We start from the raw sequence: 15,579 nt of genomic DNA, 5'->3' as shown, positions 1-15,579 counted from the left end.
CGTAACTGGGTCAGTAGTCGGTGTTGTTTCTAGAATGTTGTACTGGACCAACGGCTTAACAAATTCTCTTTGTATGTGCTTATTTTTGAAGGTATCCAATTGTTCTAGTTTTAAATAGGTTTTACAAGGCAACGATGTGCATTTTAAACATAAGCTTTGGCGACTTTGACTTTTTCTGATAGTCACACTCATCTGCATGAGCAAATAGAAGTTATGAGGTGTCGCACTTTAATTTTGTTGACGAGGGCACTTTCCGGATGTCGGTCCTGGAGAGTCCGCATGATACTAGGTGGCTCAAGATCAGAGTTTATTCTTCATACTTTTGGAAAGTGATGTAATGAGTGGTATAATGCCAGGCGTTTATGACTCAGTATAAATCAGGTTTGCTTTGGACGACACACGTAATTAGGCACCGCCAGATCAAATGAGTTAGAATACTCAACCATATTCGCATACACAAACAGTGCTCCGCAAGGTTTACGTGCGTTGAAAAACAATACCACAACTATTTCGTGACCATGGCCGGATAGAACCTTGTTTTTACACTTGTTTGTTGATTTTATTTTGTCTTTTTATAACTACTGTAGAAATACGTTTTATTTCTTGCAAAACTATGAGGTCAACAACAATGGTTCAAAGATTTGAGCAAACAAATTGTGTATCACTAACCTATGGAATACTTCGGCAAACCAATTATTGTGTATTTGCTTTCAGTTATTCAGGAAACCGGTAGTTCTTTTGACCGTTCTGTCCATTCTTTGCAAATCGTTACAGCAACTCTCGAAAAACTGTGCATAAAGCAGCGGAAACTTCATATTGTAACATTTATTCCACCATCCTGTGTTTTGGCCCTAGGCTTTCCACTTTACTCATGCGCGATTGCATGCAATGGAGTAATATTATCCGCTGTGCACTGCACCTAGGCTTTAGGACGGTCTGACGTTGGTGATCTCAATATGACAGTAAATACCGTAAAACCCGCCAGATAGCTGTGTGAAATGTGTTGAAAAGATAGCCGAAGAATTCACCACCACCCGGAGAGAAGGATTGTACAAGGCTACGTAGAAAGTGGTCCATTATATTCACCTCAGCTCAGGCATTACCAAGAATTTCCGTCAAATACTCCAAGTTACTTCACAGTATAAATACCTTACGTATTAACAATCTTTGTAGGTTTTTTTGTTCGGAGTTGATAACATTTTGATAAGGCGTAAATCAATTACTTCATTATGTCTGCTACACTCCTGGCCTAAACGGTCAGCAGTGTACTTTCCATGGTCATTAAGTCTTAGACTGAATATGACCATGGTTCACAGTGGAAAGCTTATTTAAACCTGTTAGATTAACAACTTTACTGCTGGAGTCAAAAAGTCAAACTGTCGTAGCTGGCTATCTGGTCAATGAGTAATATTCAAGAAAACATCAGGGGCTAATTTTGCTCAGGTGATCATTACCTTGCCTGCTGAGTTGATCAGTTTGGTCGATCAGCTGGCATATTATGTAGCAAAGGATGTTTTCTTGGACATTGTGTTCAAAGTTATTCCAACGATGTTCACTTTCCCTTGAATGAGTTGGCGAGCTTCTTGATGCTTATAAATGGAGATATATGCAGTGAAGCAAACAGTTTTTTTTCTTTTATTCTTGTTCACACACAGTGCTCCCCAATTCAGCCAAGGCTATTGAAGTTGATGCGGTTAAACCACTTGATCTCGTTATGGTCAATGCATGAGCTAGTATGAACATCCTGGCTAACAGGCCACAAAAAGTAAGCTCTTGGGCTGAGATACAGTCAGGTTACACAAGCCTATACGGGAATAGGGGAGATCCAGGGGTTAAATTCGAACCACGGAACTTCCAAACAGGAGTATTTCAAGTTCTATGAATGTCTTTGAGTAAAGCGACCTACCTTGGATATAGCTTTTATGAACGCTATCAACGCTGTTGTTCTTGTCAGGACTGACTTTTAGAGTCTTCGGAATTTCAACTCTCTACAGATAAGATGTCTTGGGAACAATTTGTTTCACTGCACTCCTAAAGGAAAAGTGCATGAAACTACCTTTTACTTTACCTAGTATTTGGTGTACTAGTGAATGAACTAACGTCCTTCCTATGTATGCATGTTCCATGAATGGTTCTGAGTGCTTGATTGCATTTGAGTGATAAACAAGATATGTGATTTGGACAGTTCATGCGTCCGTTGTTTTGCACTTCGTTTTGAACTACTGAATTTGGCGCAAGACCAGTTATTAGTTTGAACCTAGTAATTGACGGACCTGCGTACCCCACTCTCCACAGTGACATTTTATCAACGAGACGTGCGGTCTGTATTCGTCCAACAGACTGAAAATATGACAGGCGAACATTAGCTTTACTTCATACTTCGCATCGTTTCCACTGCAATTGTCTACCGCTGCTTTGTACCAAGGTCGGTCGCCGTGATTTTGTGACGACATCCAACAGCGACTAGCTGGATGAATGTACAGTCCGTCTCATAAAATGTAAAGCACTGCAGTTCTAATGACTTCGCTAGTCTATGACGAGTGCAGGTTGACATAAGCTGCATAAAAAATCTTTCCTATCACGCACGAAAGATCATTAGTCTAAACTTTTTATTGGTAAGCTAAATTCTGAAAAGCTAAAGCAAGGCAGAGACACTCTGTTTGCGGCTGTCCTTCCAAATAGAAACGAGGAGCATTTCTCTGGTCTATAAATTTATAGTGGGTAGGTCCGATGTCTTTTAGCCTTAAAGTGGCTGTCTCTTGGAGATCGATCTTTTATTAGACTGCCTTACTGAGCTACTTTTTCATCCATCCGAGTTAATATAGTGGTTAAGGCGAAAATTAATGGTCGGATGGTTAGTGGTTCGAACCAATCTCACCCCTGTGTGGGCTTGAAAAACCTGCAGAATCTCTGCCTTCAGGCTTCCTTCGGCTGGCCTGGCAACTGGACACCAAACGTGTTACATCTGAGAGATTGGATTTACTTCATTGGAGTAAACTGAGAGGTACGGTAAACATTTTATTTTAGGAAATTATGGATAATGAGTAGAAGGTCTGAATCAGTCCTGAGCATTGGGATTTTGGTGGGACGGTAAGCAATTTCAAAATGAGCACTAATACCAGGAGTAGAAGGCTATTGTTTTCATTACGGAATCACACTTGAATGCCCTCTTTGACAGCCGAATTGTGGCATCGTACTTTTGTCTGTTTGTGCCTGGGAAATATGGTGTTCCATAAACTCTCATAAGCTTCTCACGTTGCGTGGCATTTCCACCAATGAGGTGTCCACTTTAAGCAGCTTGCCTTCTCTTTGCTAAATTGAATGATTTATTATAAATTAGATATCATCAAACAGTAAACAACAAAATACACTATGTGAGTGGTATTACCTCATCCGTTTTTGAATCCAGATAAAATTTCGCGTGACCAACAGCACAATCCTCTGATATATCTGTTCGTTGCTTTTGAACGCTTTTTGAATTGCTCAAAAACATGGAACAATAGGCTGTTTTTTGTCTCTCGACCATATGTCCAATTTCAGGAGCAGGAATTGTTAGGTGGTCTTTGCTCCCCTCAGATGTCTGTTTCATCAACAAACGGATATTGATTTTTTTGCAGATATGTATCTTTGGCATGCCTGACGAAATGCCCCCAGGGCACTACTTGTTTGGTTCAGCAGCAGTTAGTTCTGAGTTGGAGAATGGCTGATGAACACATGCCCTAATCCATGCAGGTGCACCAATTTAGGAGGAATATTGGCGTATCAAAGTCGAGTATAAGCGATTTTTACATTTTTCACAAAAGTAGCATCCAAATGATTTTAGCCTTCAGTGTCTTCCCTATTTTTTTCCAAATGAAGATGCCTTTGAGCGCATTTGAACTTTGCTTCTGTGTCGGTGGAATTTAAGAAATCTAAAGGCCATAATTTAGTAACATAGACGCTGTTAATCGGATAAATTCATGTTGAGAAAATATTTTACCGTATGAGATTCATGTTGAGTTCATAAAAGTAATCGTATTGAGGCAAACGTGCACCGGGGCTTCCGACGGAATCTGTTTACCAAGCTGGATGTTTGCGAAAGCGTACTGCGCAAGTTTCTGCTGGCCCAACGGTGCACTCGCTTCAGGACTTACGCTTTCTATTAAACTGCCCGCGCATGTTCTGAGGTAAAGCACAACGACTGGTATTGAGTAACAGCCATCTGCCTGATGATACAGAGACAGACATAACTTGCGATCTTTAGACAAAATGTTTCGAACCAAATAAACAAACCAATTCTGCAATTGGGAAGAACTGTAGAGAACAAACGCCAATATATTCGAACGCTGTTTGTTCCACCGCTTTGGCCCCTTAGGATAAATGATAAAAACGTATTCTCAAGGTCGGACCAGTAATAATATTATTGTATATTATATAATATAATATAGATTATATAATATTATAATTGTCTAATATCAACAATAATTTAGTTGTGATACCCTTCCGTCGTCTAGCTGTCATGCCACCTGATGAAAGCAAGAGGGGTATGAGTTTGCCCAAAACAAGATCTGTTGGGATGCACAGTTTTTGTTCGGATAACGAAACTTCTGGTCAGCGAGCTCGCACCTTTTCCCATGAGCTATTTCGAGCTGTCTCAAGATCAGCTCACCTACAGCCGGCTACAAAATGTGCCTTAAAGTTAGATACGTTTAGAAAGTTAAAAATTGTACCGCCCGTTTCAAATAACGAAAAACTTGAACACTCAAAAGAAACGTTCAGATTATAACTGCTTGCACAGATGTGAAGAGCCTGGGGAAGCACGGCCTTTCAGTACCACATGACAAGCAAGAAACTTATAGGAAATTAATATCCTTAGAGCTTCCACTATCATTCAGACTTGCTCAACAGGTGGACGCAGATGGAGGTGTGTGAACTGCTTCCGTATCACCAGTGTATTCATACCGGCATGTGCAGACTGAGATTATTGCATTTTCCTATCAGTTCCAATTTACGGCTCTTGTGGAGTGGGGGACACCATCACTATTTCTTGCCTAAGTGCGGCTTAATAGAATTGCTGATCAGCCAATCTTGATCAAACGGCTTTTCTTAAACTATCAGCTAGAAGGGGAGTATCTTGAATCAACTTAGAGGCCCGTGAATTGCGAACTGCTGATAACCCGCAATAAAAATGGAAGGGCTTTGCAGAGCGTTTTGGTTTTTCGGCAGAAATCGACCCAGCTTAGGGAAGGAAACCTCGACTAAGAGTTGCCGAAATCTCTTTGTCAGCAACAATACCGTATTAGTTGAGAAAACACCAGGATGTTTATTGTCAACACGAGTAAATAAATAGGAGCCTACCGGGTACAACATCCCAATGGAAAAAAGCGGGAGCAAGATAAAACTCAGAGTAATTGATGCAATAAGTCGATGACAAACAATTGCTCGGCGTTGGCTTTTATAGTCTTGGTATCAAGTTCAGGCAAACCACCGGATTTCAATAGACCTCTGTATGTCCGTTGGCCAATTTTATACCATCACGTCGATACTTATGCCAAAGGGTTCCATGCAGAACGGTCCTTTGCTGCATCTCAAAACTCCTGTGGTTGTTCAACAATGCATGAACACTCGTTTTTGACCACCGCTAGATTATCTTTAATTACGGTGCACACTTTGAGATAATGCTCAAAAAACTTGTTTAGCCTTGGGTTGAAAACGAGATACAAAAATACTGTGTAGGAGTTAGATATCTAGGTAATTTTGAATTTATGAGCTTCTTCTTTGGAAACAAGTAGGAACCGGAGAAAGACTTCATAACAGAGCACTGATCTGTTCTTGAAGAAATAAAATTTGATGACGTTGGTGTTAGACGCATTAGTAAGGTTACGACTAAATACGACTTACCGCAAAATTCGGGAGTACCTGCCATGTCCTGGAATGTTTGATTTGGATGTAAAACACGCGCGAGACCAAAATCGATTATTTTGATTTTTCTTGAAGCGAGGTCCTCAATCATGATGTTTTCTGGCTGTAGGAATGAGATAGAAAATTGGTCGTCAACCATGTAATAACTTCTTATTTTAAAAATTGGTTTCATGGGATTCAGGACAACCTTTAATAGTTTAAGGTAGTGTTTGCAACTGAGGGATTTTGAAACACCCTCCTCCCGCTCTGAAGAAGCAAGTCCGATTAGTCCATAACACGGCAGAGAAGAGCCGGACTACAGTTTTTCTTATTATAAAATCAAGCCTTAAACTTCATCTTTGTCACTGCGGGAATTCTTTGTCACCTGGCGTGCAAGGTGAGCGTGATCTCAAGACTCTACTACACGAAAACAGAGAATTCCAAGCACCAGGAAACAAGAGATCTTGTGGAAAGGTAGCTGGCAATGAGTCCAATTGCTGGTAATGTTTATTGATTGGCCGCTGATCTACAGGCGCAGCCTGATAAATAGCCTGCAGACGTCTAAACAGTCTTCAAGAAAACAGTTCCCCAGTGCGTTTGGGTCCGGTGGGCGTATATCTAATCACCGAATGATAATGTCGGACGAGCAGTATTAGGGTTTACGTGTTTTACGTCGATGGCGCATCCTATAAGAAACACTCTTGAGCCAGTTGAGATGACCTATCAAATATTGTTTCGCGATTAATCTGTTAAGAACATCAAGAGTCAAATTGGGCGTGCTTTAAAATACATTTCTGGATGGTTCAGTCTGGGGAGACACTTGTGGATGCACGATAGAAAAACGATCGTCATTGTTACCATTAGCAGTAATACCAGGTAAGAAAAGCGGTAGTTCATTGTCATGGAAACAAGTCAGTTCATTTAACTTAAACATTAGAATGGAGAGAAGGAAGAAACGGGGCAGGCAGAGGGACCAACGGCTGGTCTCCAAAAACCTCCGAGGTTCCTACACCTCTAGTACTTAGCCAGGAAATCTGGATGCTGACTGACGTAAATTTGCAGCCGTAGCGTTCACCGTCTTTAGTTAACGCGTGGGCCCCAACCTGCAAGGGGAACACCACGAATAGCGCACAAACCTTTCCTTACATCCTTCATTTCCTTCCGCCACGTAACTTTCTGTCCACCCCTAGATATCTCTCATGACATATTGAGCATAGAAAACAATGCTCTCCTCTACAGGGTGTAGGTCGGCATGCGAATCCAGACCTAGACGACTACCGAATGGAGCCTCAGTAGCGTTATGCTGGCCAACTTGCGCTTCATATCCTCACCAACCGGAACTGTATCTGAGCTCTTAGTTCTTGACTAAAAGCATCGTTATAACTGCCTTTGAGTGCAGCAGAGTTATACTTTGTTAGAGTGCAGGCAGTTGCAATGAACAAAGAGTGCAGTTACGGGATATCCTTAGAGACATCACCAAACGAGGTAACGGAGGCGACTATGCTCTTTAGTTCGGTGGCTTAGAACAATACAAACCCCAGCAGGGCTAGTCGCAGCAGCTTCTGATTTACCATAGCTACATAGCTAAAAGCGAGAGGAAACCGATGGGGGGTCAATTCAAGAAATCGCTCTTTAGTCTGGAAGTCTCATTTTAGAGAGACAACACATTTCATTAGTAATCAGCATACACAGAAAAGTCAACCGTAGATATTACAATTAACGGCAATCGTTAGTGTAGGCATCTATCGCTCCTCAAGAATGTGCTCTCGTAAGTGTTACTGAAAAATAAGTGTCCAAGAGAACGGAAATATAGAAAAAGAATAAGGATGGCTTCAACAGTGGTCCGTTTTAGGTCACTCGTCCTGCTGCAAGCAGCATGTAGGGCGATTCGGTAGATGACCGATTTGTTATGATAGCAGTTGTAAATGTGGGTTAAATGTGGGTTGAGATACTGCCGGAAGGCCTACTTTAAGACTGGAATACGACTGTGGTCCTCAATAAGAGCATGCGGCTCAAAAAACCTGACAATAAGGCAAAGTTGGTTGGCGTGGGACCTTCAAAGCGGCCTAGATATCTAAAGAACAAGTCCCCAACCAATAAAATTTATTGGTCGAACCTTCACACATTGACCAAACTAGTATAACCATCCCTGTAAATATCAGTACTACACTTCGCAATATTCGTCACACTATCACTGTGCTAAGTTCCAATCTCTCCGTGAAGAATAAAAAACGACAAATCAACCCTATACACGGTGCAAAACATCAGCGGCAAAGGCGGAAAAGTGCAAAGAACCTAGCATATTGAGCTTTGTGAAATTCCGTAGAATAATCTGCTGTTTAGTAATTAAACCGCGGTAGATTGCTTCATGGGCCCAGTTTCTCATCTTGCAGCTTAAACCTAACTCGAGTGAGTGAACTAGCTATGCATCTGAAATTTTCCCGTATTTCTGAACTTAACCTCCTTTAGCATTATTCCTTTGCGTTTTTTTCTGGAGCCTCGATTTCCGTTCAAGTATCCATCTAGGTCATTTGGTATGAGCAATTTACACTAGTACATGTTCCATCGTAGCAACTGTTTTCGGCGTGGCTACGTAAGCGTAAACATTGGATGTACTTTAATGTTTGTGGACTGTCAGTGGCTTATTTTACTGGCATTCACTTTTCTGTGATGCCTGAGTAGATAATTTCCGTGTATTTCTAAATGTACAGAGGGTGGCTCTTTATAGCTGACGGAAATTCACCTGCCGTTTCCTAAGAGCTTTATCAATATTTATGAAAATCTGGAAGGCGGAAAATCCAACTTTTAAGTGCTTTTAGGTTAACGGAATACCAGTGCCAGCGTTGTAAATAGGTTATTAAGTGAAGTCAGGTTGTTTACTCATCCATTGTATTAGAAAAGTAGACATATGCTAATAAATGAGGAACTGTATTTAAGGGGATTTCTGGCTTCCTCTGGGGTTCTTGGTTCTAACTAGACACTTACCGAGCTGTAAATGTACTGTAGACCAGTAGTTACCTCAAATGTTCTGCCTGGCAGTCCTATGTATGTTGCATTTTAATCCCTGCCCAAACACGCTTTAAAATACTGTTTTCTTCTTCGACACTCTGAAAGAGGGTCGGCTGAGGCGATGATGAAACGTGCGATTCTAGTAGTCCTTCACTCAATAAAATACTCGTCTGGTCATCTGGTAGTGGTAAATTTTGCTTTCCTTGCTTGTCAATAGCTGAAAATGGCCAGTTAAATGAAGAAGCCTACACGTAGTCGGAACGGCGGGATTGGACGAACCCGCCAAGTAACTCATTGTTATACGAATTTTAATAATGATTCATAATTTGCAGGAATTTTCAGGAACCCATCGTTGTAACAAGTTACTTGTCCGTTTTAAATAGGCTCATATTTTTCCATGCAGTCAGTGGAGCGCACAATTAATAAAAAAAGGTGGGCACTCTTTTGAAACTCCATATATCACAAATCACTACAGTAACGTGTGAAAGTATGAAAGTAGATTTAACCGTGTTTTCATTTAACATCTAGATCCCTGTGCTTGTTTTGCCAACCACTGAATAAAATACTGGAATCGTACGGCGCACTGCTGTGAGTAAAGTTTTGTAAGATTTGGTAGTGATTTTATCCGCTTGTAATAAAGAGCTTTTTTAATAAAGCCCAGCAACAACTTGGGTCTACACTGTCAATGCAGGATGTATTAGAGTTACACTACGCTTGAAAATATTTTAGTTTCGTAGAACAAGAAATTAGTTCCAGCCTTCTATTGCTACCTTGTCGTAAACATTTCGGTTTTTGGTGCGGAGCTTGAACAAATATGAAGAGAGGCTGGAAGTTTTTCAACCAGTACTGAACGACACTTCAAAAATCACAACTCAACTAATTTAATTTAAACAATACCATCACTAATTTATTGGAAAAGCAAAAAACGGTAAAATGTTAATCTGTTCAAATCACATAAGTAGATAAACTGAGAGTTGTTGTTCAAATGTTCACCAAATTTATGTATGTTAGCCTCAGAATCTTTAAAAATCTAGATAGATTTTATTTTTGTGGATAAGTCATTGGCTTAATCTGATACGCGCGTCGCACACAATCCAAAGATTTCGTTATAAAATAGAAAGCAAATCGAACGCAGAAGTACTTTCTGTAAGCTTTCACGCCTACTGCGACCAAAGAAGAATGCACTGGATTCAGCTGATTGCTCCCCGTTGGTGCATCATGAGGTTAACGAGGACTCGCTTTTTTCACCTACTTTAAGACATTCGTCCGCTGACATGTTCACTTGGATCATGCAAAAGGAACAGCTGCATGGTGGAAATTCTCTCCTAGCCACAAAAATAGCACACCGGTAATCTACGCAGAAAATCTTAATTATATGTTAAGCTAGTCACTTTAGGGCCGCATTTGTGTCTAAGAAATTGAAACAACCTATTGCGTTTCCTTCACGTGCATATCGCTTGTAATTCGGACAGAAAATTTGGTAACCGCTACCACAAACCTTTAAGGAAAGGGTGAAAAAATGAGAATGTCTATTTTTGAATAATTTATGTTGCATCCTGCACAACACAAAAAACAAGATCATTGGCATAACCTTTCTGAACACGACTGACTTTATTTGCCGTGTACCTTGCATGATGACAACATTAAACTTTGAAATTAACCGACAACTTGGAGCAAACAAGTATCCCTTTATTGTCGTTTGATTCATACCAGTAATCTGAACACACTTTGTTAACGAGCTTTATCTGCATAGCTTAGGAAGAACGTTTCCGTAACTAGGCTTCTGTCAACATTATGCCTAAATCTATGGACGGATAACTTGTCGTGAGAAGCAGGAACAGAGTGATTAAGCTCCAAAGGTCTACATGGTCCTTCGGAAAATTCCCGAAACCTGGAAATATTCCCTATCGAATAATCTATTCCCGACTGCACTCAGTTAAAAACATCACAAGTAGTCCCATTTTCTTAAACCACAAACACCATTCGTGACTACGAGAATCATACTGGCTTTGTTCGTTTGTTGCACATTTTAACCAGGTTGTGTCCACATTACTTTCAGTCAAGAGTTAAACCGAACATGACTAATGGTTCAAAAGTAGTAAAACAACCTAGGGTCTGACAAGTCATGTTGTAGGACGAAACTGACTAACTGTCTCTTGCTCTTTTTATCTGGATAAATTCAACCACCCTGTGAATAAAATCCACGTTGAGCGAGAACACATTGGCATTCTGTAACATACGGTCCTTCAAAACACTGCATTTGGCCGGGTAGACATTAACTCGTGTTTGTTTATTTCTTGATGTCTAACGATTGGCCCATACCAGCAATCAAAATAAAAATCTTTTCACGGGTAGACATTAACTCGTGTTTGTTTATTTCTTGATGTCTAACGATTGGCCCATACCAGCAATCAAAATAAAAATCTTTTCAGTATATATCATTCGCCGTTGTGTTGTGTGCTGTGCCGTTGTGTGTTGTGCCCTCAAAACATGCAACGTCAAACTTGCCTTTGTCGATACACGATGCGTCGGTCCGGATAAGTCTGGTTTCCTTTCCAACAGTATTCGGACTATCTACCACGTTGCGTAACAATAGTTATAGTGGGAAAGTTTGTGCGCACGTTATACATAGCCCACGGCATTTTATCCAGCAATTCAGCTAGATGAAAATCTCATTAGTCCATTCATTCTATGGTCTAATGAGAAGCGACAAAGATGAAACACCCAGAAAAGTTTCACAGTTGTGCGGATGATATCTGCCCATCTACGCAATTCCAGGAAAAAGACAACTTTTAGACCTGTTTAAGCTTCATTGGTCATGCGTGCTGTGTAGAGTAATCCTGTCACAGAAAAGCCCCTCCCAGTAAATCTAAATTTCCTGGAGAGTCTGCAGCAAAACTGCCATGTCAGTCAAAAGGAATATGTGGAGACGTTTGGTAGATGGCTAATCCCAGGAGACCAAACAGTACCCTACAGATTTGCAGCCATTGTTCATGGCTACTAGTAGCCTTTATTTATGTGAAATTACTATTTCTGGTGTTATGAGAAATTGTAGCAAAGCATAAAAAAGAAACCGCGCTTCCAGCAATGGCTCACAGATGAGCCGAGAGTTAAAACGACTAAGTCGTCACTCAAACATGGAACGCGGTAAACTTTGAATAAACCAACAGCCGTTTGACGACTCAGTATGTCTTCTAAAAACAAACGCATCTCAAACACAAGGCCGATTGTCCTGCGCGAATCCCCGGATCTTTGCGATACATGAGCGAGTTAGAACTGCCAGGATCAGAAGCCAACTGGTCACAAAGGTTCTGTTTTCCTCGTTTTTCTACCAGACATCACTCTATGCGTAAGAGTCCACTTAGTAAATTCCACTTATGAGATTTGACATTGGTATGCAGTTAAAGATAACGTATGAAAAACGTTTGGCAAAATGGCAAGCCTCAGGTACAAACGTAATTTTTCCCTCCGAAACGGCTGTTTCATATGACTATAATAAGATAACCAATCTTTCAGCAGTAAAACACATCTGGCGTTTGATTCTCATTGCAACCGAAGAAAAAAATGAAGGCTGTTCAGGCCTAAACGGTACCAGTCGAGACGCCGGTGTCGGTTTCAAACCACGGAGCTTCCGGTCAGTACGTTTGTGCTTTAAACACTCAGCTATCTCGAGCAAACCAGCCAAAACATAAGCATACTAATCCGCTTCCATGAACTCCGTTCTCTTAATTTAGCGAATATAAGCATGTCAAGGTAATAAAGTATGAATGCTGAGTGTGCGTTGTTGAGCCAATGAACCTAGGTTTTACCAGGCAATGAACCAATATGCAGTTTACCTGTTCTGGTATGCAGTGAATGGATTTGGATGCACTCGAACACTAATTCTTCTACGAATATTAATCTCGCAGCGGGAGGAATGAACAAAACTACTGAAACATTTATTTTGTACAGCTGGCTTTCGTATTATCTCCTCTCTTTGAAGCGATGCGTACTGTTTTTATTCGACTGTGTTGATGTTATCTAGCAACACCAAAATTATCCTTCTCTTGATCGGTTAAAACATACTGACACCGATGCGCTAGTACGTCTTCATGTGAAAAAAGACCGGATAGATGGTGTTTCCAATTTGAAAGACATACATTCCATTCCCTGCGGACAGCTTTTATGTATCATCTGACCCAGATGTTTTAGGAAAACCTATATTTGTTTTAGAAGGACTAATAATAAAGCATGACTTGTGTAAACACGGATCTGTTATTCATTGCAATATTAATTTTGGTTGTGTCAAAATGGTGGTGCACAACACATGCTGTTTACATTCTCTGCGCTCCTGATCTGGTCTGCTACCTTCACTCGTGTTGAGACGGTAATATTCATAGGAGAGGAATTTCCATTAAAGCTCTAGAAGGTAAAATGATTTCGCACAGCGAACTAAATTTCAATGCTTTCGGGCGTTCATGCTGACGGAATAAATGAACCCGGTACATTTGAATAAAGCGTCTAAATGGCGGTAGACAAAGACAACCTGTGTGACACATTTTTTTCACATTGCCGTGAGAATCGCCAAAATGTCACTAATTTCCGGATTCGAGGTATTCATGGTCGGAATATGTATCACCACAATCTATCTTCGAGGAATCTTGACTGAAATTTCCCAAATCTCTACATCAGTTACCAGCGGCAGTAAGTTTACATTCCAAACTCCTATATCGTATTTTCCAACATCCATATTCAGTTTTGACTTAGAAAAACCTAGACCATCAGCATAGAATTTACGATACCATTGTTCGATATCATTCATGTGACGGTAAAACGAACGCATTGTTACATGACGGTGGATTATTCCAACAGGGAGCCTTCGCCGGGAACATGAATGCTGCATTGCCTTTTACAGCTTACAGTTTTTACAGCTTTCCTCATGTTCTTGCTAAATGATCCTTATGAATTTGCATTCTGTCTGGGAACGACCATTGCAGTTGGTCTATAATTAAGCAAGAAAGCAGTGCACTCGTGTTTCAGTCGTATTTCACTACTGACTGGTGCGCATCACCGACATGCAGTTAAGCACGTGACAGTGTGAACTAACCGAAATAATAGAGCCAGGACAGAGATGTTCCTTAAAACCCTACGAATCCTGCAGCCGCCAAATGATCTTTCTGCATAGTTGACAAAAAAATGTGGAAAGGCGTGCCATATGTTAGGGTTATTATGCTTAACATTTAGTCTTGCATTCTTATGGGAACTTTGGAATGCTGATTTTGCTGAAGGTTCCTACCCAATCGTAACAATTGTCCGGCCCCACCAGACAGGAATGTTGCATTGCAGAAACAGCGATTTGTTCCTATTTCCTGATGACGTTAGCAAAATTGAAGAGCTCAACAGCAGTAGTACCAAATGGGTTGTGCTTGCTTGCGTAGTTTTGTCGTAGATGGTGTTTTACAGGTCAGAGTATATAAATGGAAGTGCTATGGTCACTTCCAATAATAAGGACTCTCAAAATCATTAGAGTAAAACTTTATGGGTTCCGTATTTACCCTCTAAACAGTATAAGCACGTCTACAGCTGTCTGCTTTGAAATTGTCTAAACTTTAAAGGAGACCACCTTAGTAGTGTATCTTGTTTAAGAGGAATATCCATATAGCAATACACTGCAGGGAATAATTGTAGGTAGACCAACTTTCAACGGTCTAAAAAGCAAATTTTGTCATTTTACCCTAAAAAAGCACATCTGGAGGAGATAACTACCAACGCTCAAATATATATCAAATTGGGGCCTTTGTAAAATTAGTAGGCAAAAAATAGGGATAAAATATCACTACACTATGCAACAAGTTGTTACTCAACCTTTTCTTCTGGTCATCAGTCAATGATCTTATCTAGAATCAAACTCAGTATCTAATGGACTATTTTTAAAATCAAGTGGATTGTCAACAGCAAAGTGGATAATGAGCCCTAAAAAATTATATGCATACCAAAACGTTTTACCTTACCAAAGGATATTGTATTGAGCATTTTAAGTCTGGTTACGTGTGTTTTCGACACATGTCATCATCAGCTGCATGGGACAACCCACAAATTCCAATTCACCGGGACTTACAACAAAGATGGCAGCAGCATTCGATGTGTTTCAGAAGATTCCTACCCAGGTGCGAATAAAGTTACTTGTGTGTTCCACAGACAACTATGCCAAAGTTGGTGGTGTTGGTCAGTCGCCCTAAAACCAATCAAGTTGTAGTATGGACACTGGATAAACTGAGTACCCGCCTGGATACGAAGGTAAAAATTTGCTACAAATTCGAGGTGAGTAGAAGTTACGTCAACACTAGTTGCTCAACCAGCCAAATAACTTGTTTTTCAATGAAAAGTAAACCATTTAGATAATAACGCAACGCAACAATGCAGTGACAGTCTCCGGTCGTTGTGTCAACATCCTCCAGAAACCCTCACACCTAAACCTGTGGTGACCTTATTTGAGATCTTCACCAGTGGATTTAGGTCGCTGTGATATTTCCAAAAAATTTTGCCATGATACGGCACTGCCCGAAAGACTGTTATAAACTCAACGGCGACCTTGTAATTGGAGTTTTTTCCATCGTCTAATAGTTCGACTATCATTTTTACTAGAACAGAGCGGCTTTTATGCAGCGCGCTCAGTTACATAATATCATAAGCCAGAACTCCAGTCGGCTC

General features: G+C 40.5%; 1 protein-coding gene across 1 annotated transcript in view; it reads right to left on the bottom strand.

Annotated features, from left to right (window-relative positions):
- The window catches only part of T265_08934 (hypothetical protein), a gene marked incomplete at both ends in the record, with an annotated part of 75,113 nt that overhangs the window by 25,632 nt on the left and 33,902 nt on the right, over positions 1-15,579 (bottom strand). Inside the window, one exon of the mRNA XM_009174873.1 lies at positions 5,881-6,004. Within this exon, the coding sequence (XP_009173137.1) occupies positions 5,881-6,004 (124 nt within the window). The remainder of the gene's footprint in view (positions 1-5,880; positions 6,005-15,579) is intronic.

This window comes from Opisthorchis viverrini (assembly GCF_000715545.1).
Source record: "Opisthorchis viverrini unplaced genomic scaffold opera_v5_246, whole genome shotgun sequence".
In the NCBI taxonomy this organism is placed as follows: Eukaryota; Metazoa; Platyhelminthes; class Trematoda; order Opisthorchiida; family Opisthorchiidae; genus Opisthorchis; species Opisthorchis viverrini.
Note: the sequence above shows the minus strand (reverse complement) of the source record. Positions and strands in the feature narration are given on the sequence as shown.